Below are 27,775 nucleotides of genomic sequence, written 5' to 3'. Positions count from 1 at the left end.
TACACAAATTTCAATTTCATTTGAAAATCAATCATCTATCCTTAGATGATTCGTTTTTAGGCCTTATGCCTTTAAAGTTTTCAAATCTCGTCAAAGTTTGGGTCTTAGTAATGTGAACACGTGCAATCTGGAAGGGTGGGTGCCTGTACCCTGAGTTTTCTGTCTAAGGCTAGAGTGTTCGTATAAATCCACATAATTGGACCAATCATTCTTATCTGGGAACTCTTGGGGTGAGAGTCCACTTACAGGCTAAAGCATGTCTTCGCGATACATTATAAAGACCCATTTACTTTGATTAGTCACTATGTCGTTTGTTTGTTTTAGGTAACGAAAAAATGATCACAATCCCTATGCTTCGTCGATATTTCTTATAACATTCAGTTTTGATTATCCAATATCATCTCACTTGTTCCCTCTCTTGATTTTTCCACTCTCTTTAGATGCCTCCTCATCGCAGTATTCTCAAAGGTCTGAACTGGCTGCTACCATCGCCCAACAAATAAGCGCAATACTCTGTGGTACCATTGGGTTAGCTGTCTCCATTTCTCATCTCAATGACCAGGCAACTCATGAGACACCTAAGAAGACCAAAGTCAAGCCTTCAAGAAAATCCAGGAAGTGTAAAGCTTCAAAGAAACTTACAATGATTGCTCCAAATCCGCCTAACCAAGTGGGACCTAGCCAGGTGACTGCGCCACCAGCTAAGAAGCCATACAAAGGAAAGGCTACTCTGTGCAATCATTGCAACCACCATCATTCGAATCAAACACCGTGTCACAAATGTTCCCATTGTGGACGATTGGGACATCTGGTAAATGCATGCCGTCTTGCTACCCAAAACCAAACTGTTGCAAATCCACCTGGATCGTGCTACATCTGTGGTGAGCTTACTCACTATCGAAACAATTGCCCAAAACTTGTTATTGCAAATCCAGCCTGTGGACGGGTATTTAACATATATGAGGCTCATGCAGATGACAATGCAGCAGTGAACAATTAAACTTTTATATTTTCCTTGTTGTAATCTATGAAACTCGAAACATTTCAGTTTGTATATAAATAAATTTGTTATTTCAATTTTATTTACTAAACCAATGTGGTTACGTGTATGTGTGACATACCCCTACAATACCGACACCAAGGAACCATATTCCTTGCAAATTAAAATACTCTCGTAAGTTTCTTCCATTTCGTGATCAATCGCGATCTCCATAAAAATCCTACGTACTCGTTTCTCCTAAAGAAAACAAAGTACAAGGTGCAAGTTATAACTCTTAACAAATACTCGAAATACCACTTTAATTGGACTTATGTAATATATCTATGTGCTTATCATATGATTTTAAAAGACATCTTACATGATTTCAAGGGCGTTTCACATGGTTTTAAAACATTTTATAAACATATCTACATAAAATACCTACTGCATGATTTCAAAAATATTATCCATGTTTTCAAAAATCCCATGCATAATTTTAAAGACATTTCACTTAATCTCAAAACATTTCAACATGGCATTTACCTAATATATCTAGTGCATGATTTCAAAAACATTATATATGATTTCAAAAACAGTAAGCATGTTTTCAAGGATCCAATGCATAGTTTTCAAAGACATTCTGCTTCGTATGCTTACCTAACATATCTAGCACATTGATTTCACATACACTTTTACTTCGTATGTTTACTTAGCATACCTAGTACGAGGTTTTCAAAACGATTTCGCTACACAATCCCAAATCCTTATCAGATCTTCCTATCTTTATGATTAGATTCTTGAGGATGTTTAAAGTACTAATTGAAGTCCTTAATTGGATTCCTGGTGTACTTTAAATGCATATGTGCAGCTGATGAACAAGTTAATAACAAAGTTGACGACCAAATTGACGATTATGCGACTATGTGTTTACGTGTTTAGATGATTCAAATGCTCGTTATCCAAATCCTTGTAAAATCTTACATATTTTCATATGCTAGATTTCTCAGAAGGATATCCAAAGTACTATCTTGAATCCTTAAGGGACTTTTCTATGTAAATATTCAGACTCTTGGATTCCAAAGTGCTTTTCCTAAACAATTATTTGATACAAAGTTAAAGGGACCCTTTGGTGGTTCATTCAAAGAGATCGTTCCTCGATCTAGTTAAAGAGTCGTTGATCTAGTTAAAGAAACCATCTGGTGGTCTAGTCAAGTCATTTCATGTTTGTTCGTTTGATATTTTTTCCCCTACACATCATAAAATGAATTGTGCGGACTGTGCAAGGAATTACGTAATTATGGATGCATACATAATTATGGAATTCAGCGCACAGAAACCACAACAAGTTTTGTCACGTGTTGAAACCTATAGTGAAAAGGATAACGAAACGGGAACAATGTAATAAGGACATGGTGGATACGCCACTGGTACTCCTATATATAAGTGTTCCTTATTACATTGCAAGCGTGGCATTATTTAAGTTGCTAGAAGTTCTGGACCTGGACCAATGTTGTTTTATCTTACATTCTCCGACTTCAACTTCGAGCACACACAAGTTTCCTATAATAGTCTTCATGGGAAACACTATTCCATCAGTTGTTCGAAACTACAAAGTTCACATTCTTTTCGAGTTATTTTACAACAAAGAATGCCACTTTGGCATTTACATGACTCTCTTGAGGCTTGGTATCATCTTACATCTGTCGGTTGGAGTGAAGTTTAAATTTTCTGATCTGAACTCATTCCTATAGACAACAGATGAGTACTGATAACAAAATTTTGCTGGTAATCCAAACGTGGTCAGAGTTTTACTCAGGAAACAAAGGATTTATTTAAAAGCGAAACATCCGCACCTTTTCTCACAAGTTTACTCTAATTAAATTTCGGGACGAAATTTTCTAAAGTAGGGGAGACTGTGACACCTGTGTATTTTAATCTCAGTACAATTCCGGACAACTTTGTATTTAGTGAAACATAATATTTCTAACTCCAATATTTGTTTAATTATTTGTGACATTGGTACGTTTTCAATCATTGTTCATTTCCGAACTCTCAAACCTGTTCTGGAAGTGAAATCCTAAACCGTTATGTAAACGTAATCAGTTTAACGTGACGTACACTCCGGAACAGTGAATTAAGCCAAACATACCCTAAATACCCTTTACATAACTTAGAAATAAGTTTTGAAGGATCTGGTATGGCGAAAACATGTTTGTTTGAACTTAAGAACTATTTGCGACAAAACTGTGTAACGAACGTTGGTGACTGCCCGGATAATATTTAAATCCTAAAAATATCCTGTTATGATTAAAATTTTATTTTTAGTCATGTCTGTATTGAAAAATAAATCAAAACGCTTAAAAACGTTATTTTTCAAGTTTAAGCGCGTACCGCGTGTTACTGCGCAACACAATGCTTATACTGCAAAACGCTGACAATGTAGCCAGTCTCGGCAACTGATATTTATTTCAGTAATAATTTGGCGAGTTTATTTTTATAGAATAATAAAAATAAGTTAAAACGCCATAAACCGGGATTAAAACGTTGGATAAAATACCCGGTATCCAGTTAAATACCTGTTTTTAACCTATACATCTAAATATATGTATTTTATACATATATATGCGTGTGTTTTCATGAGTAAGAAAGAGAAGAAGGCCACCTCTCACCAAATTTTGACACTTGTTGAATTGCATGTGCATGCAAGCCTTGGAAAACCCACCATGTTCCCCCATCTCTTACAAAATCTTCCACTAACCAAGAATCACTTCTCCCCCCTCTCCCTCTCTCCTCAAAACTGTAAACCCCTCTCTCTTCCACCCATTTTCGAATTTTAATCATCTTCTTCAAGATCCAAGCTTATTCCAAGCTAGTTTCTAACGTGTTTGAAGATCCAAGGGTGTTTTCAAGTGATTCCAAGTATTTGCAAGCTCCATATCATCACAAAATCTCATCAAAGCCTACTAATTTTCTTAAATGTATAAACTTACTTTAGAAATTATGTTCTTGCATTTTGATGATGATGGTGATAGAAGTTTCTCAAGGTTCTTGGATTTTTCACTAACTTGAAACTAAAAAGAAATGGATATTGATACAAGATAAAAATGGAAATACATATGTGTGTATATATAGCCGTATGTATGTATGTATGTGTATGTATATGAGATTGGGTTTAATTTTTGATAGATACTTGTTTTATTCTAGAAAAGTGATTGCATGTTTAACCAAATGGATGTTATATTAAAGTTCATGTGATTGTGTTGATTATGTGACAAAGGAAATTTTTGAAAAACATATATATGTATGCATGTGCCGATTTTCTATATGTATGTATATGCACATGTAAATTTTTGTTAGTTAGTATAGATTAATGAAAAGAATGTTACATGCAATAATGTCTAAATGATTTGATGATATTTTGATGAACATGTCTTGGATTATATGAATTTATTTCATGATTGATGCATTTAAGCTTATATGAAATGATGATAATATGATAAGTGTGCTTTAGATACTTGTACATAAGCATGCATGTTTATTAAATGATCAAGAAATGATGAAAAATGATTATATGACAAAATTGTTTTAAAACAGATTATAAACCTTAAAAATAACATTATTTGGAATATTATAATGGTATGAAATTTTGTCATAGGTTTAGTAGCTTTGCATGTTGTACATGTAGCTTAGAAAGTGGTAAAATATGTGAAATTTGCGTGATTTATGTGTTTATGTGAGACCTGCACTATCATGAATATAACAACTATTTTATTCAGTAAATAACATGGGTTATGTTAAAATATCAAGTCGTTGCGTTTTGGGATGGGTATGGTAACGTTTGATGCAAAACTATGTGGTAAAACGGTTAAAAATCGGCTTTTCGGAGTATTTTTATAAAACTATTTTAGATCAGTAACCAAACTGATATTTTTTCTATAAGAATAAGTATTTTAACTTATATTAAGTTTACTTGGAGTTTGGTTAGTCATACGTGACTTTCGACGCCCGAAAACGTTACCGAATCGCTAAAATACACGTTTTTCAATGTACACTAGAATGGGGTGTTCTTGGGTAAATTTTATGTGTTACACTGTGTTATGTGGTTTAGATTATGTGTATAATGATATGCTACGGCTTGACAAAATTATGTGTATTACGATATTAATTATATGTCACGTTTGAGTATATATATTACGACGCGCAAATCATAGATGTATTGCTTATAACATGATGAGGGTCACCAATAAAATCGTTCAAGTTGAAAAATTCTTAATATATATATATATATATATATATATATATATATATATATATATATATATATATATATATATATATATACTAGTCACGTACCCGCGCGATGCGGCGGGAGTGGCAATTTACAATAGTATAATTGTTTACCGTTAGTTTATCCGTCGTCTCGTGATATATTGTATAGTACTTAAGTTAGTTTTCTTATTCGTGATATGATGGCACTGGTTTTTCTGTTAGTTTATCGATTCTTTGGTGATCTTCTGCAAGAAGAGTACAAAACAAGGAAGTAGATGTAATTAAAAACAAGAAGAGTTCAAAATAGTCAAGTAGCTGGACAAAACAATAAAAACAAAATGTGGGGAGTCTCTTGTATCTCTTCCTGTTTTACCAATACATCCGTTCGCTTATGACTTTCTTGCATCTTCTCCTCTACTGTACCAGATTTCAACACATAAAAAAAATGTTAGACACTTACAGTGATTTAAAATAGTAATTAAAAGGTAATTTCTGGAAGCAAATAAGGCACAACATCTACTAACTTACCTTCTTTTTGATAAGGATGCGATTAATTAATCACGCAACACTTCCTGGTAGACAAAAGGTATCAAATTCAAATTGAAATCGTTTTGCTCCACAATTAGGACATGCGACTCGTTCCTTTAAAACACGATGCTCTCCAGGTACACCATTGTAAACAAAATTATAAGGATCATCTTCTACGCTCCCATGTTGGAGGGAAGGTTGATCAACTACTTCAGCAAATTGGGGTAATAAAGTACGCGGATGAATTTGAATACCTAAAAAAATTGGTGTATTAAGTAATGAAGGTTGTAAAAGATGTCAAGTTCGAAAAAGAAATCTTTGTTAAATAAATAGAAACCTCGTGATGTTCTATGCCTGACTACGTCAATTACATCATCTATCGGGGTTTGGTTGACTTGACTGCCATTTGAAATACGCATTCCATTATCGTTTGGTGTATTAGAACATCCTTCATTGTACTCCTTGCATTTTGTAGTAGAAACACTTGAGGCGTTCTCATTTGTTGTTTGTAGAAATTGAGTAATATTAGTTTGTAAACTTCTTAACGGTGTCCTTTCTGTTGACCTATTATTCATTAAAGATATTGATGAAGCACTTTGGGGGGCATCACCACTCCCAAATTTAGATACTTTGTTATTTTCTTTGCGTGCAGCATAGTATCTTTTTTGATACTCTTTTCGTTTTTCAGCTTTAGTAGATGCACTCGAGCTAGAAGCATGATTTCGAGGGTTTGAGAGTCCATTAGTCATTGTAAATTGAAAAAATGACAAATACCTTGCAAATTAAATAAAAGAGAGTTATCATAGATGATGAAATTCTCAAATCATAACAACATTCCAACACATAACTTAGAGAAAAACAAACCGAAGGATAACATTGAAATACATAATGATAACATTAAAATACATGACTTAAACGGAATATCATGACTTAGAGAAAAAAAAAACACAAATCCTTAAAACATTGACATACATAATGATAACATTAAGTGAAAGCCAATCTAAATACTTGGTGAAACAATGGTCTGCACAAACACCGCACCCTTAAAACCTCGAAACCAAGAAACGGGATAAAAACATTCGAAGGGCTTCATATCCATTTCAATTGTAAACAACTTCCCTAATTTAGTCATCACAAACCAATTACCATTTGTCACATAATGTGTTATATCGCACCACAATGACAATGATATCGGGGGGATCGGAGGACATGATAAGACCTTAATCCAGTAATCCCCTTGTAGTGTCCATAGGTCATGCGTCATCTCAAACATGCCAGTGCTAGCAAACATGTGAAGCACATTTTTTACATTAACCAAAACACCTTGAACCATTCCATTAGAAGGAACGGGTGGAAAGCTTATCTCCTTGAACTGCTCCGAATTAACATCAAAACAAATCACCACATTCGTACCTCCAATCCAACATTCGCAAACAGTGAAATATAGAGTACCACCACAAAATGTGCCAGCTGACCAATTGAAATGAGGGCTTAGGTACTCTTGTCTTGTTATGAAAGGAATATTTCTCCAAGAGTCTACTTCCCTAGAATAAACATAGACACCAAGTACACCACTCCTACGCTTTATATGCAAGACCTTGTAATCATCGTCAGCGTCAACGTACAAACCAATGGCATCAAGGTTATTTATATAGAATCCATGAGAATCAGGGGTTGACAAACGCTTGAAAGCAGTAGTTGTTGGATTCCAAAGAAGCAGCTCGTATGTATCATTCAAGCAAACACACAACAATCCGTTCAAATGTGAAAGTATTGAGACATCATTATTTTGGTGATGGAATGGAAATGTAACTGTTGAGCTTGGACCATAGTCATTGTTATTAGAGATGATTGGACGAACAGAACACGTTAGGTCGTCAATTAGTAGAACTCTCTGGTTAGATGAAACTACTGAGCGAGAACAATGTATCTTTACGAAATCTTGTGTTGACAATAACGCATACCATTGCTTACATACACTCTTAGAACGACCTACATCCTTTGCTGGCAGCCTCGTTAATATCTCAAACACGATTGTATGAGTAGGAAGGTCAGCCATGGTTATACCTTCGTTTAATACAGATAATATGATTATTTAGTTGTCCAATCTAAGAAGATTATACCTTGGTGATAGATTATAAATATTTCTACAATTACATCAATATGAGGGAAACAAAAAGCAAAACACGAAACACCAAGAGAGACTTTAATATTCAACAACTAAACAAATAACAACACCAAATGTTTCTAACTTAAACACAAATTGGATAACGATCCATAATTTACATATCCCGTGCCTCGACCATATCCGGTTCGTACGTAATCGTACTCAACTCCGTAGACTTCAAAATATTAACTGAAATAACAAATAAAATATAACTTTTATTAAACTACATGAGCCATTAGATCTAACTAATTATTAGAATGTTCATGTGTAAAGCATAACATACTATCTGGTAGATGAACCAACTTGAGACGTGATACATATATGATGGACCTTTGTTGCACGGCTCGAATGGAACGTATCACATCGGAAGGCTTCAGGGCAGACAAAAACAATTGTATTGTGTGACCACTGTATATTACGATTTTGGGTTAAAGTTCTTCTAATAATAATATTTTCTTACATATAACGTAAATATTATGTTTGTAATATGTTAATAATAAATAATAACGTACGTCTTATCTTGAAGAGAAAGTTCAAAACAACATCGATCACGTTTGCCTTCTATTATTCTCCCAACCACATCTAAAACCAAATCAGTTAAATCGTATAGACCATATGTAAAGTTTTATATATTTAATAAAAATTATAGATAGAGAATTAATATGTACCAACAATATCCATTTGAGGTCTCCTGTCATGCTTCAATTCTATAATGGAAGGGACCAATGGATATAAAGAAGCACCCCTTGGAATCGTAAGCGTAAGTGAAGAAAGCTTTGTATATTCGTTGATGACAATTTTCTTCTCGGACCAAACTAACACGTAATTCTGGTACTTTGGGCACTCAAGATAGTTGAGATTCTCAATTTGGAAATGATTCAACGAAAAAAAACCACCCATCAATGACGCGTCATTATATTTGTGTATCAAATTTTGTGGGACGAACGCAACAATTTTTTGTCTCTAAAATGAAAAGAAATTTAGTGGTGGAAAAACGCTTATATAACACAAAGTAAATTAAAATAATGTTCTTACGTGTTGATCAAGAAATATAACCACTAATCTCTTTCCATCGACGTCATGCCAAATAAACTCCACCTTAACAAAGATTATATTATACCATGCTCTATCATTTGTCAATGATGAAAATTCTTCAACGGAAAAATGATCAGACATATCCTATTAAGTGTTCAATATTAGTTAACTAAAAAAATAAAAACTCCAGAAATAAAATTTAAACTAAAACATGATTAAAATTAAACAGCAACAAATTTAAATTTAAACTAATACATAATTAAAAGTTACATAATTAAGATTCAAACTAATTCGAGAAAAAAAAAACTACAGTCAACATAAAAGTTGTTCTAAGGTTCCCAAACCATTTTTTCATCCAATGGTGGTTCGTAAACCGCCCCAGGGTCAGTTTCGTACCCTTCAGCCCAGGTCGGTAGTTCTTGTGTTTGACTGTAGTTTTCCACATAAGGGGGGTTTGAAGGTGGAGGATGCATAGGAAGTATAGGAGTGTTTGGCACCGGACGATGGCACCCCTCAATTTGTAGTCCACCAAATTGTAGTTGAGCGAAGGTATAGTCATACGCCCAATTCAACTCTTCATCCGTCCAACCAAATGGATCATCATATTCAGGGTTTGACAATGGAGGTGGGGTTGAAACCGAAGGTGGGGTTAAAACCGGAGGTGGGGTTGACACCGGAGGTGGGTTTGAAGTTAGAGGGTTTGAATCAGGAAGGTTTAAATAGTTTGTTGATCCTAGTGATTCAACGGGAATTGGATAACCACCGCCCATACCTCTCAATTGATATGTGTTTGGAGTGATTTGTAAACTGAAAAATACACATAATTACTATAACAATCAGCTTTGTGAATACAGTATTGTTTTGAATACAGTATTGTTTTGAACACAGTATTGTTTTGAATACAGTATTGTTTTGAATATACAATATTGTTTTGAATACAGCTTTGTGAATACAGTATTGTTTTGTGAATACGGCGTTTTATTTTGTTTTGAATACAGTATTGTTTTAAAAAAAATTCCTGTAATGATGAAGGAAAAGATCAAAATATAACAGAACAAAGTAAATGAATGAAAAGATCATAATTATCACAAAACCATGACACATATCAGTCCCAAAAATGAAGGAAAAGATCAAAATATAACAGAACAAAGTAAAATCAAAACTACAAAAACAATTTACTATAATTTACACATATACATAATAACTATAACAACCAGCTTTGTGAATACAATATTGTTTTAAATACAGTATTGTTTTGAATACAGTATTGTTTTGAATACAGCTTTGTGAATACAGTATTGTTTTGTGAATACGACGTTTTATTTTGCTTTGAATACAGTACTGTTTTAAAAAAAATTCCTGCAATGATGAAGGAAAAGATCAAAATATAACAGAACTAAGTAAATGAACCTAAATATCATAATTATCAAAAAACCATGACACATATCAGTCCCAAAAATGAAGGAAAAGAACTAAGTACATAACAATTTATCTTTTCACTATTCCATAACAGAACTAAGTACACATATCACAAAACCATGACACATAACAGAACTAAGTAAATGAAAAAATATATCAAAACATCCCACAGAACAAACTAAAATAAAAAGTACATAACAATTTATCTTTTCACTATTCCATATCTAAAATTGACCTAACTATCATAATTTTCATTGAACTACAACACTTATCATCCCCAAAAATGACCTAAATATAATAAGTATCACAAAACCATGACACATATCAGTCCCAAAAATGAAGGAAAAGATCAAAATATAAGAGAACAAAGTAAAATCAAAACTACAAAAACAATTTATCCTTTCACTATCCCGAAAAATGAAAAAGTATATCAAAACATCCCACAGAACAAACTAAAATAAAAAGTACATAACAATCTATCTTTTCACTATTCCATATCTAAAATTGACCTAACTATCATAATTTTCTTTGAACTACAACACTTATCATCCCCAAAAATGACCTAAATATAATAAGTATCACAAAACCATGACACATATCAGTCCCAACAATGAAGGAAAAGATCAAAATATAACAGAACAAAGTAAAATAAAAACCACAAAAACAAGTTATCCGTTCACTATGTCATATTTGAAAGAACTTACAACAATGCAAGAGGGAGATGTGAAAAGCCGACAAAAATTTTAAAACCTTGATGTGAGAGCCGAGAAACAACGCAAGATCCGAATGCAAAGAGTTGATATATTCTGAAATCGAAGCAAATAGAAGTTGTTAAGTTGATGTGTTGAAAGTAGGATTATTCAACTGAGATAAACTTACAATTTCAGTTGAGTGTAGTTGAGAGTTTGTAAAGTGTGAGTAGAGTGTAGATATCTCTGGATTATTTATAGAGACTGAAGGAAGCAGTGCTGTCTTTCAAACAGTGTATGGAAGAGTGTTGATATATTATAGAGACTGCAGCAAGCAAGCTGTCTTTCACACAAAAGTAAAGTGTTGCTTTTTCCTGTAGATTGTACTTCCCTGCTTTTGGCATCCCTTTTTGTCAGATGTGTGAGCATTGAGAGAGAAAGCAGATGGTGATCCGTGTGAAGTCAAATGGACGGTCCCGATCTTGATCCCTTTTTGTCTGTAGCATAAGTCAAATGGGTTGAGAGAAAGCAGATGGTGATCCGTGTGAAGTCAAATGGACGGTCCCGATCTTGATCCCTTTTTGTCTGTAGCATAAGTCAAAATGGGTTAAGATCAGTTAAAAAACAAAAAGCATAAAAATAACAAAACACATCAAAAAACAGAGAATATAGTGAAGTTTATATTCTAGTAGCATAGCATGTTAAAAATTAATATTCAAGGCTTAGAAATTACCAAAAAAGAGCGAAAAACCGACTGAATTCGAATCTCAGCCCATTCTTGACACTAATGCTCCGTTAGTTCTCGCAAAGTCAACCATCATAAAAAGAAATCAAGTATTAGTAAAGATTTGATATTAGTTATAACCAGTACACTATTAACTTAAAATAAATTTAATATAAATCACATTTTGTCAAGTTGCAAATATAAAAACCTTTATTATAAACAAAAAAGAAAAGAAAATTGATGAATGATGATAAACTTTACTTTACCTCTGATCAAAAAACAGAGAATATAGTCAAGTTTATATTCTCTCAGTAGCATAGCATGTTAAAAATTAATATTCAAGGCTTAGAAATTACCAAAAAAGAGCGAAAAACCGACTGAATTCGAATCTCAGCCCATTCTTGACACTAATGCTCCGTTAGTTCTCGCAAAGTCAACCATCATAAAAAGAAATCAAGTATTAGTAAAGATTTGATATTAGTTATAACCAGTACACTATTAACTTAAAATAAATTTAATATAAATCACATTTTGTCAAGTTGCAAATATAAAAACCTTTATTATAAACAAAAAAGAAAAGAAAATTGATGAATGATGATAAACTTTACTTTACCTCTGCTTGAGTGAGCATGAGACCACTAAGTGAGGGAACATTCTGCATATGAAGCCCCCATCGATTCGAATGAAGCAGCGTTCAGCGTCGCCAAAGCCAATTCCGAGACTCTCCAAGCAGATACACTTTCTCCGGCAGCCAGAAGATCGGAGTGAGCTTGTTCTGTAATAATAGTGATCGTGACAGTCGTTAACCAAAGGTATAACTAATTAAATTCAGATCCTAAAAAAAGGTTTCCTTGCGAGTTGCGAGTGACATACCTGAGTCGATTCATCAGAAAACACATGCGAAAATCCTTCGTAAACCTCAGATTTCGTCCTTCGAACATCCGTCAACCGCTTCACCTGAAAAGTAAGAATCACAAAAGAACATGGTAAGATATATAACACTCATTGCAACTTATCAGAACATCAAACGGATCCCTTGTTCAAATCTGTGGATCCCTTGCCAGATAAAGCTGGTGATACATCTCATGAAACCCTAGATCTGCTCATCGAACATCCCACAGAACAAACCAAAATCAAAAATACATAACAATCTATCTTTTCACAATTCCAAATCTAAATGACCTAAATATCATAATTATCACACAACCATGACACTTATCAGTCCCAAAAATGAAGGAAAAGATCAAAATATAACAGAACACAGTAAAATCAAAACTACAAAAACAATTTATCCTTTCACTATGTCATATCTGAAATTAATCTAACTATCATCACCAAAAATACAAATTCAAATATCACAAGACTTTCAACCTAATTTGAAATAACCGCATCTACTAACAAATCTACATCAAGATTAAAGATAAGAATCACAAAAGAACATGGTAAGATATATAACACTCATTGCAACTTATCAGAACATCAAACGGATCCCTTGTTCAAATCTGTGGATCCCTTGCCAGATAAAGCTGGTGATACATCTCATGAAACCCTAGATCTGCTCATCGAACATCCCACAGAACAAACCAAAATCAAAAATACATAACAATCTATCTTTTCACAATTCCATATCTAAATGACCTAAATATCATAATTATCACACAACCATGACACTTATCAGTCCCAAAAATGAAGGAAAAGATCAAAATATAACAGAACACAGTAAAATCAAAACTACAAAAACAATTTATCCTTTCACTATGTCATATCTGAAATTAATCTAACTATCATCACCAAAAATACAAATTCAAATATCACAAGACTTTCAACCTAATTTGAAATAACCGCATCTACTAACAAATCTACATCAAGATTAAAGATAAGAATCACAAAAGAACATGGTAAGATATATAACACTCATTGCAACTTATCAGAACATCAAACGGATCCCTTGTTCAAATCTGTGGATCCCTTGCCAGATAAAGCTGGTGATACATCTCATGAAACCCTAGATCTGCTCATCGAACATCCCACAGAAAAAACCAAAATCAAAAATACATAACAATCTATCTTTTCACAATTCCATATCTAAATGACCTAAATATCATAATTATCACACAACCATGACACTTATCAGTCCCAAAAATGAAGGAAAAGATCAAAATATAACAGAACACAGTAAAATCAAAACTACAAAAACAATTTATCCTTTCACTATGTCATATCTGAAATTAATCTAACTATCATCACCAAAAATACAAATTCAAATATCACAAGACTTTCAACCTAATTTGAAATAACCGCATCTACTAACAAATCTACATCAAGATTAAAGATAAGAATCACAAAAGAACATGGTAAGATATATAACACTCATTGCAACTTATCAGAACATCAAACGGATCCCTTGTTCAAATCTGTGGATCCCTTGCCAGATAAAGCTGGTGATACATCTCATGAAACCCTAGATCTGCTCATCGAACATCCCACAGAACAATCCAAAATCAAAAATACATAACAATCTATCTTTTCACAATTCCATATCTAAATGACCTAAATATCATAATTATCACACAACCATGACACTTATCAGTCCCAAAAATGAAGGAAAAGATCAAAATATAACAGAACACAGTAAAATCAAAACTACAAAAACAATTTATCCTTTCACTATGTCATATCTGAAATTAATCTAACTATCATCACCAAAAATACAAATTCAAATATCACAAGACTTTCAACCTAATTTGAAATAACCGCATCTACTAACAAATCTACATCAAGATTAAAGATAAGAATCACAAAAGAACATGGTAAGATATATAACACTCATTGCAACTTATCAGAACATCAAACGGATCCCTTGTTCAAATCTGTGGATCCCTTGCCAGATAAAGCTGGTGATACATCTCATGAAACCCTAGATCTGCTCATCGAACATCCCACAGAACAAACCAAAATCAAAAATACATAACAATCTATCTTTTCACAATTCCATATCTAAATGACCTAAATATCATAATTATCACACAACCATGACACTTATCAGTCCCAAAAATGAAGGAAAAGATCAAAATATAACAGAACACAGTAAAATCAAAACTACAAAAACAATTTATCCTTTCACTATGTCATATCTGAAATTAATCTAACTATCATCACCAAAAACACAAATTCAAATATCACAAGACTTTCAACCTAATTTGAAATAACCGCATCTACTAACAAATCTACATCAAGATTAAAGATAAATCAACATTTAGAACCTAACCTGAGTCGATTCATCACAAAAAACATGCTAAACTCCTTCGTAAACCTCAGATTTCGTCCTTCGAACATCCGTCAACCGCTTCACCTGAAAAGTAACAATCACAGAAGAACATGGTAAGATATCTACTAACAAATCTACATCAAGATTAAAGATAAATCAACATTTAGAACCTAACCTGAGTCGATTCATCACAAAACACATGAAAAAATCCTTCGTAAACCTCAGATTTCGTCCTTCGAACATCCGTCAACCGCTTCACCTGAAAAGTAACAATCACAGAAGAACATGGTAAGATATCTACTAACAAATCTACATCAAGATTAAAGATAAAGCAACTTATCAGAACATCAAACGGATCCCTTGTTCAAATCTGTGGATCCCTTGCCAGATAAAACGGATCCCTTGTTCAAATCTGTGGATCCCTTGCCATAACATCTCATGAAACCCTTGATCTGCTCATCAAACGGATCTGGTGATAGATTCAAACGGATCTGGTGATAGATCTCATGAAACCCTAGATCGCCGAGAAGAGAGAAAAGAGAGAGAGAAGAGAGAGAAGAAGATCTGATGTTGTTTTGTGAGATGTGTGAGCATTGAGAGAGAAAGCATATGGTGATCCGTGTGAAGTCAAATGGACGGTCCCGATGTTGATCCGTGTGAGAAAGTAGTATAGATGGACGGCCGATGTATACCCTTGTAAAGGGTAAAAGGGTTTGTGTTTTCTTGTGCCTTAACAGTTGTACATTGTGCATTCAGTGTTTTTTCAACATCTTGTTCAATTACCATCTTGTCCTTCTAATATCCTTATTAAAGTAGTATAGATATATGAACTCATATATATATAAATTCTCCAACATAATAAAAAATAATAACTTTTCAAGAAAATCTCAAAGTCATGTGAAAATTCTAAGTATCGAAGAAACTTAGGTATTTTGTGAGTTTTTGATTATTAAATCGTTCTAACTTAATTTAGGACGAATAGACAAATTCGAGGGATTGTGTTAACACATAAAAACGCACCCAAAGGTGAGTATATAGTTTCCCCTATTTTACTTTTTTTCAAATGTTTTGGGGTGAAGTATATGTGCATAATTTTACTTTTCGTTTTCATGACATTGTACATTTTTGTTACATAGTACATATAATGTGTAACAACTGCCACTAAAATCAATAATTAGGACGATAATTAGTCAATAAGAAAACCCTAATTGAGACACCCAAGTAATTCTGCATTAGCCCTAAAATTTTCAGAACAATCGGAATCAGGATCAGGGCCCCTAAAACTCAAAAGGGGTAAACCCTAGTTGGACGTTTATCTAAAATAAACGTTGTGTAGATTTGATTGGTCCATTTCATTGACTCAGCTAGGCTAGTCCCACGCGCGGCAACCTATAAGTCGGTTTGTACCCCTTACGGACCGTAAGGGGTCAGGCTTACGGTCCGTAAGCGTGGCCAATTTTGTGTATAAATAGCCAGCCTTGGCACTTGATTTCTGTTGTTAGAACGACGCACAATTTCACTGTGTACGTCGAGATAGAGCTAAAGCACTGCAATTAACACACACGGGTCACGAAGTGCTGCCGCAATCAGGGTAATAACTCGATCGCTATTACGATTCAACGTCCGATCGATTGTAACTATCCAACGATTGTCCGAGTGCTGCTCAAATTGAGCTTGTACTTTCATTATTCGTCGTGATTTCGACTTGAATATTTGAGTGCTGTTCGAATTCGGACTATGCTCTGTTATTCGTTGTGAATCCGATTGAATTATTAAGTATCGCACTTGTTAATCGATGTGAGGGTTTAATCTCGTGAATTGACGTAACTGCTGAATTAGTTACTAACCCGTTTGTGTGTGCATTATTGTTAAATTAGGAATAATCAAGGCTAATCAGTAGGCTTATACACTGCTCGTTAAATCTACAATGTGAGTCATTCCTCTCTTATAAACTCTTTTCTCACAGTTTGTGAGTCATTCCTCTCTTATAAACTCTTTTCTCACAGTTTGTGAGTCATTCCTCTCTTATAAACTCTTTTCTCACAGTTTGTGAGTCATTCTCTTTTTATCAACTGTTTTACAATACTCCAAATTATTTTCAAAAAGTTATAATTACAGGGACTAAGTCGTGGATATCTTGATTTATTGGTTAGTGGGGTATTGTGCACATTACTATTTCTCCCAGTTAGGTTCATTGACCTACTAGGGAGGAACGTCACTATTAGAGTTCATTGACCTAATAGTGGTATGACCATCGTCACCATTGTGACTTGTCACCATTGTGACAGAAAGCCAGATAAAAATAAGATATGAACCATTGTAGTCGCTCTTATGCTGTAATTTATAACTATGGGTCATTTCCTAAAAACCTGAATGAACTCACTCAGTATTTCCCCGCTGACAAAACCTTTTTCAAACATGTTTCAAGTAATCTGTTGTGAGCAAAGAAAAGTGCCAGGAAGCACTACCAGCTTAGAAAAGTGGCTAAGTGTAAATAAATAAAAGAAACATGTTTTGAAAATAAAGATTTCCATTGAAATCACCGTATTGTAAATTACTGGGTTTTATCCCCAAATTATGTAACGTGCAGTTTTAATAATAAAAGATCCTGTTTTAAAAGTCTTTCGCTGTCGCCTAAATTAAATACCACGGGATTTCTGTCCCGCGGCTCCTGAAACGGGTCAAACCGGGTCGGGGGCCGTGACAGAAAAAGGTGGTATCAGAGCCACTTCTCAAGCCACTGATTTAAGCCAATTAAGTAATTAGAAAATACTTAATTTCCATTAATTGCTATTTTGTGATTATTTGTTCATTTATCTAATTAATTGTGTATAGTATGAGCAGATCTTTATATGCTAGTCAATATAGCAATTAATGTAAATTCTTAAATAATTTAACTCAAATATTAGTACCTTTATTATCTACACTCTAGAAGTCTTATCAAGAAAATCATAAAACTTATAAATAAAACCTCGTGTGATGTAAATTTCAGTTATTTTTATAGTACCCAGTAGGAACTAATATTTAAAAAGTTTTCTATAAATTTTATGAATTCTGACTATGTCGATTTTGCTAAACAGTATGAGTAACTTATCTGAGGCCCTTCAGAATTTAAATCTCTATCCAGTAAGAGTAGAGGTTTCCAGAGATTTCAATAGATCTATACCAGACATAGAAGAACCTATAGAATTTGATGCTTTACCTCTTGAGAAACCCAAACCTAAGGAAATAGAAATTGGGGAAGTTCTTGGCAAATTGAAAAGTTACCATCTCAGGAAGAGTTAGATTTTATAATGGCAAGCTATAATACTATTAAGCCTGTTAATGAAAATATTTTTAATCACTCTCCTGAAACACAACTACCAATGAACTTAGAACCAGCTATTCCAAACCCTTTAATCCACTCGCAAATAGACGAATGGTTGATTAACGAAATACAGTTACAAAACCATCCCTATAAGCTTTTTCCTCAGTTCAATCTAGAACCTTACCAAATCCACCAATGAGTAACAAGAATACGGCTGAACTTCGCTTTGGTGAAAAACTAATGGATACTGGGGATAGAATCCAAGAGATTGGGGGGCAGATCTCCTGGAACTGCGATGAGAGGGAACGCCGTTACCTGATAAAGGATAGGGGATTTATGAAACTGTTGTTGTGTAATAAGTAATAGTAAAATCAGTATGTGTAAGATAAATAATAAAACGGTTGTATATAGAAGCATGAAATTTTAGAAAATTTACAAATTTTGTTCGTATACGCGATTATGTGCAATTAAGTGTGATATTGGATTATTTCTTGTATACTAATTAATTATCTATAAATTAGTTATCAAATGGAAAACGCTAATAATGAACCAGTTAATGATTCTGATCAACAACCGGGGGATCAATATATGACTAGGCAGGATATAGAAAATATCGTTGCTCAAGGGATAGCCAACACTATTCCAACAATGATAGCTCAAGGGATAGCCAACGCTATTCCAGCAATCATTGCTGCTGTTAAGAATCCGGTAGAACCACAACAAATCATTCCTAGTAAACGTATTTCTGAAGATAACTTCAGTAATAGCGTAAACGGAGGCAATAATCATGTTAATCATGACAATGAACCACAACAAGCGCCGCTCCCTAAGAATATGAAAGTTGCAACGCCTGGTTGCACTTACAAGGAATTTCTTGCTTGTAAACCATCTGAGTTTGCAGGCAATGAAGGAGCGACTGCTGCACTACGTTGGTTAGAGAAAACTGAGGCAGTAATTGCCATAAGTAAATGTGCTCAGGATGATCAGGTCATGTATGCGTCAAATCTTTTCAAAGAAGGAGCGCTAGAATGGTGGAATACGGTGTTACAAGCAAAAGGAAGAAGGATGGCGTATGCTATGAACTGGGAAGAATTTAAGAGTCTTGTCGAAAGAAAATTCTGTCCCGAATATGAAAAGGAACAAATGACAAATAAGTTTCTAACCCACCGGATGGTGATGTAGATTGTCGAGGGTATACTTTGACATTCTTCGAGTATGCTCGAGTAGTACCAACCCTGGCTTCGCCAGAGCCGGTACTTATTTCTCGATATATTTGGGGATTGATTTCTGAAATCTGTAACATCGTCAAGGCTGCGAAACCTCGCACGATAGATGATGCGGTGGATTTAGCCAATACTTTGACTGACGAACTAGTACGGACAAGAGAGGAAAATAGAAGGAAGGAAGTAGCCCAAAAGATTACCCAGGTAATCTGTTCGGATAACCATAACGATTTCAAGAAAGGAGGGAATGGGCAATCTTCCACTAGTCCATTTTGCAATTTTTGCAAAAGAAAGCATTTTAGAAGATGCAAAGGATACTGCAATTTTTGCAAAATTCCGGGGCACCAGGAAGAAGACTGCAGGAGGAAGAAAGTTTCAGTTTGTTACAACTGTGGAGAAACTGGACATCTTAGGCCAAATTGTCCAAAACTAAACAGACCATCTGACACTAAAGCCAAACCTGCAGAAGAAGCAAAAAGGAATGCGAGAGCCTTTCAATTGACTGCTCAGGAAGCAGAACTCATTCCAGATGTAATAGCCGGTACGTCTTAGGTTACAACGTTCACACAAAAAGTATTATCTGACTCTGGTGCAAACCAAAGTTTTATAAATACATCATTCTGTCAAATTCTTAACTTATCATTAATCGAACTTAGGCAAATCTTTATAGTCGAAACAGGAAAAAAAGGAAAATATAGAACTCTCAGGTCATAGAATTCTTCGCCAATCCAATTCCTATGAAATTAGCCGAGTTTGATGTTGTGTTAAGAATAGATTGGTCAGTAGCCAACCATGCTCGAATTCTCTATGATAAGAACTTTATAGAAAATCCAGGCACCCGCCGGAGAAGTATTTATGATTTCAGGAAATAAACCACGTAAGGTCACACGATGAATCATGAAGGTATTCACTTAGATCCTGCTAAGATAGCCGCAAATTACTAAAATGGAAGATTTCGCAATCTCTAAATGGAAATTAGGAATTTTGTAAGTTTAGTCAGATACTATAGACAGTTTATTAAGGATTTTTCCCAGATAGCTATATCATTAACTAAGCTAACCTGTAAAAACATGTGAGTTTGAATAAGAACCTAAACAAGAAAAAGAAACCTTTAGGATCTTAAAAGCATAAATTAACAGAGGTCCCAATTCTAGCCTTACCAGAAGGAACAGAAAATTTTAAAGTATACGGTGATGCTTCAAAGCTAGAATTTAGATGTATGGTAATGCAACGCAAAAAGGTAATTGTGTATGCATCAAGGCAATTGCAAAAGCACGAAGAAAGCCATACCACTTGTAAGCTTAAAAAATTAGAAGCCACAAGTTACCCTTAAGATTAGGAAACATTATCTAAGCAAGTTTACTATCCATACGGGTCATAAGAATTTAAGATACATATTTGAGCAACAAGAATTAAACATGAGGAAAAGGAAATCCTCGGTAACTACGACTGTGATATTTAGTATCACGAAGGAAAGGCTGAAGACGGTTAGAAGAATTATACAAATAATAAGACAAGAGCCGTCGAAGTTCGAGTTGGAGACAAAATTCTATTGAAAGTATTTCCTTGGAAAGGAATTTCTAAATTCGATAAGAGAAGAAGCTAAGTCCAAGATACGTAGGACCATTTCCAGTAATCCAACACATAGGACCAGTAGCTTATCATTTACAACTACCAGAAGAATTAACTGGAGTACATTATATATTTCATGTATCCAATCTCAAGAAATGTCTATCAGACGTATCCCTGGTAGTACCTCTTCAAGATATAGAGGTAAACGAAAAGCTGAAATTCGTAGAGAAAACCCTACAAAAAGAAGATTGGAAGATTAAGTTTCTCAAACACAAACGACTAGTGCTAATAAAAGTCAAATGGGAATCCAGGAAAAAAAAAACCAGAGTACACTTGGGAACTGGAATCAGAGATGAAGCGAAAGTACCCTCATCTATTTCAGTAAATCTCGAGGACGAGATTTTTCTTAAGGTGGGGAGGATGTAACAACTGCCACTAAAATCAATAATTAGGACGATAATTAGTCAATAAGAAAACCCTAATTGAGACACCCAAGTAATTCTGCATTAGCCCTAAAATTTTCAGAACAATCGGAATCAGGATCAGGGCCCCTAAAACTCAAAAGGGGTAAACCCTAGTTGGACGTTTATCTAAAATAAACGTTGTGTAGATTTGATTGGTCCATTTCATTGACTCAGCTAGGCTAGTCCCACGCGTGGCAACCTATAAGTCGGTTTGTACCCCTTACGGACCGTAAGGGATCAGGCTTACGGTCCGTAAGCGTGGCCAATTTTGTGTATAAATAGCCAGCCTTGGCACTTGATTTCTGTTGTTAGAACGACGCACAATTTCACTATGTACGTCGAGATAGAGCTAAAACACTGCAATTAACACACACGGGTCACGAAGTGCTGCCGCAATCAGGGTAATAACTCGATCGCTATTACAATTCAACGTCCGATCGATTGTAACTATCCAACGATTGTCCGAGTGCTGCTCAAATTGAGCTTGTACTTTCATTATTCGTCGTGATTTCGACTTGAATATTTGAGTGCTGTTCGAATTCGGACTATGCTCTGTTATTCGTTGTGAATCCGATTGAATTATTAAGTATCGCACTTGTTAATCGATGTGAGGGTTTAATCTCGTGAATTGACGTAACTGCTGAATTAGTTACTAACCCGTTTGTGTGTGCATTATTGTTAAATTAGGAATAATCAAGGCTAATCAGTAGGCTTATACACTGCTCGTTAAATCTACAATGTGAGTCATTCCTCTCTTATAAACTCTTTTCTCACAGTTTGTGAGTCATTCCTCTCTTATAAACTCTTTTCTCACAGTTTGTGAGTCATTCTCTTTTTATCAACTGTTTTACAATACTCCAAATTATTTTCAAAAAGTTATAATTACAGGGACTAAGTCGTGGATATCTTGATTTATTGGTTAGTGGGGTATTGTGCACATTACTATTTCTCCCAGTTAGGTTCATTGACCTACTAGGGAGGAACGTCACTATTAGAGTTCATTGACCTAATAGTGGTATGACCATCGTCACCATTGTGACTTGTCACCATTGTGACAGAAAGCCAGATAAAAATAAGATATGAACCATTGTAATCGCTCTTATGCTGTAATTTATAACTATGGGTCATTTCCTAAAAACCTGAATGAACTCACTCAGTATTTCCCCGCTGACAAAACCTTTTTCAAACATGTTTCAGGTAATCTGTTGTGAGCAAAGAAAAGTGCCAGGAAGCACTACCAGCTTAGAAAAGTGGCTCAGTGTAAATAAATAAAAGAAACATGTTTTGAAAATAAAGATTTCCATTGAAATCACCGTATTGTAAATTACTGGGTTTTATCCCCAAATTATGTAACGTGCAGTTTTAATAATAAAAGATCCTGTTTTAAAAGTCTTCCGCTGTCGCCTAAATTAAATACCACGGGATTTCTGTCCCGCGGCTCCTGAAACGGGTCAAACCGGGTCGGGGGCCGTGACATAATGCATTATTTCAAAGACATTTTACTTGGCATATTGACTTAGTATGCCTATTACATGGTTTTACAAAGACGTTTTCATGACATGCTTACATTGAAAAGGACATTTGGTATGTTTAACGGGTTAGTAGTACATTCATTAACATTGATCACGCCGCTCGGTAGTATGTAATAGCGCTATAGAACTTGACAAATCCCGTTCCCGCTTTCTAGGAATTTCGGAAGGGGAATGACAGAATCTAAATACATTTTTGATAAACCTTAATCCTGATAAGGGTTTATCCGACACTCTCAAGGCTTGAGTGTATGCGATAGACAAACCATATAAATGTTCATATCGATAAAAGCAATGGTTTTCAAAACATAACTTTTGATTTAAACTTTTGGTTATTCAAAGACCTTGTTTTGTACATGACATTAGATTTCATAAGACATTTGTTTATACTTGACATTAGAAATTGTTTACACATGACATTTGACATTCAAACAAGACATTATTTGATGGTTATTGATAAGTGCTTTTATTATGTTACATATCATAGCATTTTCTAAACCATTTCAACAAGGACAAGACATGACATATTTGTACATATTATTTTCATTTGGTTATCTATTTAACCGTACATTAATCTTTTACATCCTTCGATTTTCATATTGATTTTCTTATGATTTTATAAAAGAAAACATTTTCAAAGGTTCATGACTACTTTACGTTAAACATTTTTTTAAACAATCAAAGTCATGAATCTTCAACACAAAACCTGTGTTACTCACAGGCATTTTTATGCTGACGTATTTACTTTCACATATGTTTCAGGCTCTATTGTGTGACGACTGTTGCTTGCTTGCTTCACATAGGATGGACGTGGGCCTTAGTAATTATAAAACATGAACGACAATCGTACTGTTTGTTGATCTGATTCCAAGACAATGTAACTTATTATGTAATAAAACAATATTCTAAATTCCATGTGTTGTGAAACAATGATTATGTGACACAACTCCCCGACGTTTCCACCGCGGTTTGTTGTATTACGCGGTCGGGGTGTTAAACAAGGTATCCAATCTTCACAATCTTTCACAGATAATCAAGTTCAATTAAATGACCTTGATTCATCTGATTATCTACCAAGTCCAACTTAGTGACCTTGGAGATTTTCACAAACTGTTTTTAAAATTTTTCATTTAAAACCTCTAGTTTCAAATTAATGAACTTGTTTATTTTCGGAGACATGTTCAACATACTTAGATTTTGAAACTCAGCTTTCCAACATCAGTTGTCAAAACATAAAGCAGAATTTTTTTTACAAAGTTTATGCTAAAACACTCTGAAAATCTTTTTGTGATTTTTCTATAACGAAATGAAATGCAATAAAGAAATATTCACAAACATATTTTTGTTGAATTTGTATTCGAAGATCATATCAGTTTACGACAAATCACTAGCACCGTTGATCTATATAAACTTTTAGTTCTAAACGATTCACTTAGATTGTCAGTATAATACACTCAAATTTTCACACAAACTTCAATTGATTCAAGATACGAGATTAGTGTTTTAAGAACATAACTTATTTGCGTGTCCCACCTCAGATATACTCCCGTATAAAGATTCCCTAGATTCAGTCTTACAGGTGAATATACCTAATTGATATCTGTCTCTGGGTTAGTGCGAAGCCTTGAGAGCTCGGGTTAGAACTCCGTTCAGTCAAAGAGATGAAGGCTCGACTTAAAGGTGTGTTCCATTTAGGAATCTTCTTTACAACTGCACTTGATATATGTCTTTCGATAGTATTTCAATTTTTATGCAGAGGGAAAGCTTTAAGCGCAAAAGCACTATACGAGGTCTAGGCCATTGCTGACGCAAAATCAGAAGATCAAGTATAATAACCCAGATATTAATAAGTATAAAGACCTAATATCTCAGAATCAGGCAATGTCTCAAACGAAATTTTAGAGTACTAAGTCCATATATCCGAGAGATGTTCCCCACAAGATAAGAAAGTTATTGATTTAGGTTTATATCTAGAAATAAATTTACTAAATGTGTAAAAACCTATTGGCACGTCATCAGTGAGACGGTTTATCACTATTTGACTTTCCATTTCTTTAGCATGTTGTGATTGTCTACTGATGTACTATCATTTCCTCTTTTTACACAAAACTCTTTTTGTTTTTCTCATGTTTTTGACATTTTTCAAATTTTCAAATGTTTTTGTATTTTCAAAATTTTTACTCTCCCTAAAATCCAAAACATTTAATGAAAATTTCACAACCTGATGCAGATAGCTTCATCACGCCATCCATTTTCTGCTTTACTTGCTCTGTTTAGAGTAAAGCACCCCCATGATTTACAACACATTGATATTTAACAGTTTGAAAACCGTTTTTCCAATTTTGTTTTATAATGTTTGTTCAGCTGTGAGTGTTTCGGCGTATTCCTTCAACATATTTTTTCAAAATTTTTTATTTTTGACAATAAAAAAAACAAACAATTTTTTTTTTACTTTTGTGTTTTTCTATTTTTTAGGGTTTTTTATTTATGTTTTATTTAATATTATTAACAAACTAAACTTCCTGTTTTCATCCACATGAATCTGCCTCCCGTGCCAGGCTGCTCCGCTCTTCGTGTTGATATTCAGCTATCTTCTGGAGCAGCTGCACATTCATCTAACTCAATTACTTGAATAATGCAATCCAAGCTTGTTTGACCTTGGGTATTGTGACACAATATGAATCATTTAACTTCGGAAAATCTTAATCATGTTTTACAAAAACTTTTTCATTCTTATTTTCAACCTTCATGGTTGAATTGATTTTCCGTTTGTCACTCACAGAAGTCTGTTTCTTGACCACCCAAATTTGTCCATTTGAAACATTCCTTTGATAAAATCTTGAATCACTTTGAACGTTTCATTTTGACAAATCAACCTTAGGCTTCCAGATTTTTTTGATTCAGATTTGGATGTTTTTGGTTTCCAAGTTTGTTTTGGCTTGTATAAATCAATCTTTGATTTCCAAATCTGTTTCGTCTCAAATTTGTATGTCTTTGGCTTTGGTTTCAAGTTTGTTTTAATTCAAACTTGGTTGACTTCTGTTTAACAGCCTCAGCTTGCTGTTTCTTCTGTTTAACGACAACAGGCTTCAGATATTGTGGACATTTACGACCAACATGTCCAACTTGTTCACATTTAAAACATGTTTTCTTTGAAACATCTTTGGCCTGTTGATGTTGTTTCTTCTGAGCATAGGACTCTTCATTAGTCTGTCGACTAAACCGAAGTTTTTTCTCTTCTTCTGAACTTGTTCCATGAACAAAGTTCATCTTTTTCTTTCTAAAGATTTGACTTTTCAGCCCTTTTCTTTTGGTTTTGTTTCTTTTTATAACCTAACCCAGCCTTTGTGCTTTTCTTCTGGTTTGTTATAAAAAGTTTTCTTGCACGCTTTTCCGGCAAATTTTGTAATTTTAGATTTTTCGATTTCTACCAGTTTAAAAACTTTGCCAAGCTTATCCGCAGTCACATTCAAAATCAGAACATCAATATCTGAGTATAATTTTTCCGATCTAACCATGTAATATGCCAAAATTATTGGATCGTCATTCGAATTTATCTCAGATATTGAATTCTTAAGATAACTTTCATTAAAACTTTCCTCATTTTCATCCTGTGATTCAGACTTATCTGTTTTGGTAGAATCCTGTTTCAAAATGCTTTCAACGACCTTACCTACCACCTCTGAATCACTAACATCATCAGTTTTGGAGTAAGTGACATCAATGTTATCTGGCAGTTGATCAACCATGTCGAAAGCTTTTACCACATTTTCTTCATCATAGATTGTAAACTTTTTCTCAAACGGTAGTGGAACCTGATGATATTCTGAAGCAATTCCTTTCTTGTTTTTCTCAGAATCATTATTGTGACAACCCTCACCAAAACAGTTATCCGTACAAGTTAATTAATGTTTAATTAATGCTTAATTACTTTGCTTGCTTGCCATTATGATTAAACTGCTTCCTGATTTTTGATAAATACATATTCATGCATCATACATTATTACTGTCACTCCATTTATTACACACAAAACTAAAGTGACAAACTTGATGCACAAAAGCACAGTAGCTCGATAAGCGGATAACCAGTAAACATGCTGACATTACCAGCACTAGACAGATACTATCTCTGAAGCCATTATGAGCCGGGAATAGATTACTACATTGGTAGGGAGTGTAGGGAGGTGAGGATTGTAGAACTGCGTCACTAGGTAATATTTATAGTGACCGGATGTGCCTAAAACATGCTCAAATTACAAAATTCAGCACTCTATTACAAAATTCAGCATTTAACGTAACTAGTGAAGTGCAAAAACATGGGAAAATAATATTAGACACTTTCCAAAGTGTCGGGAATTCATTGTGTCACTAAAAATAATATTAAAGACATTTTACATGCTTATTTAGCACTTTAACGGATCAACATCCAACCGAACAACCGGAGTTTACCTGGAACATAAAAATATTGTCAATGGCATTGTTTTTCCTTTTCTGAGCTAGTTAGGGTCCCCGAACACCCTAACACCCGTTATATCACATAACACACTAATAACCTACATAAGCATCTAACTAAACTAACTAATTACTAACTATTTGGTTGAA

The 27,775-nt window shown here is 34.2% G+C and overlaps 2 protein-coding genes and 1 long non-coding RNA gene across 3 annotated transcripts; all 3 read right to left on the bottom strand.

Moving 5' to 3' along the window:
- Nucleotides 1-6,776: 6,776 nt before the first annotated feature.
- On the bottom strand, nt 6,777-7,835 carry LOC110890749 (F-box/kelch-repeat protein At3g17530). The gene has a single exon (XM_022138378.1). It carries the CDS (start codon nt 7,833-7,835, stop codon nt 6,777-6,779), a length of 1,059 nt encoding a protein of 352 aa, XP_021994070.1.
- Nucleotides 7,836-7,940: 105 nt separating this feature from the next.
- On the bottom strand, nt 7,941-9,125 carry LOC110903847. The gene is made up of 4 exons (XM_035983674.1): nt 8,979-9,125; nt 8,612-8,906; nt 8,456-8,525; nt 7,941-8,351 (listed from the first exon to the last, which is right to left on the bottom strand). The coding sequence occupies exons 1-4, from the start codon at nt 9,117-9,119 to the stop codon at nt 8,189-8,191; spliced, it is 669 nt and encodes a 222-aa protein (XP_035839567.1). The 5' UTR covers nt 9,120-9,125; the 3' UTR covers nt 7,941-8,188.
- A 1,954-nt stretch (nt 9,126-11,079) lies between these two features.
- On the bottom strand, nt 11,080-11,990 carry LOC118484060. Its single transcript, XR_004872620.1, has 3 exons — nt 11,820-11,990; nt 11,277-11,671; nt 11,080-11,203 (listed from the first exon to the last, which is right to left on the bottom strand). It is a non-coding gene; the product is annotated as an uncharacterized LOC118484060 (long non-coding RNA).
- Between the last annotated feature and the right edge of the window lie 15,785 nt (nt 11,991-27,775).

This window comes from Helianthus annuus, chromosome 2, assembly GCF_002127325.2.
Source record: "Helianthus annuus cultivar XRQ/B chromosome 2, HanXRQr2.0-SUNRISE, whole genome shotgun sequence".
Classification (NCBI taxonomy): domain Eukaryota; kingdom Viridiplantae; phylum Streptophyta; class Magnoliopsida; order Asterales; family Asteraceae; genus Helianthus; species Helianthus annuus.
Note: the sequence above shows the minus strand (reverse complement) of the source record. Positions and strands in the feature narration are given on the sequence as shown.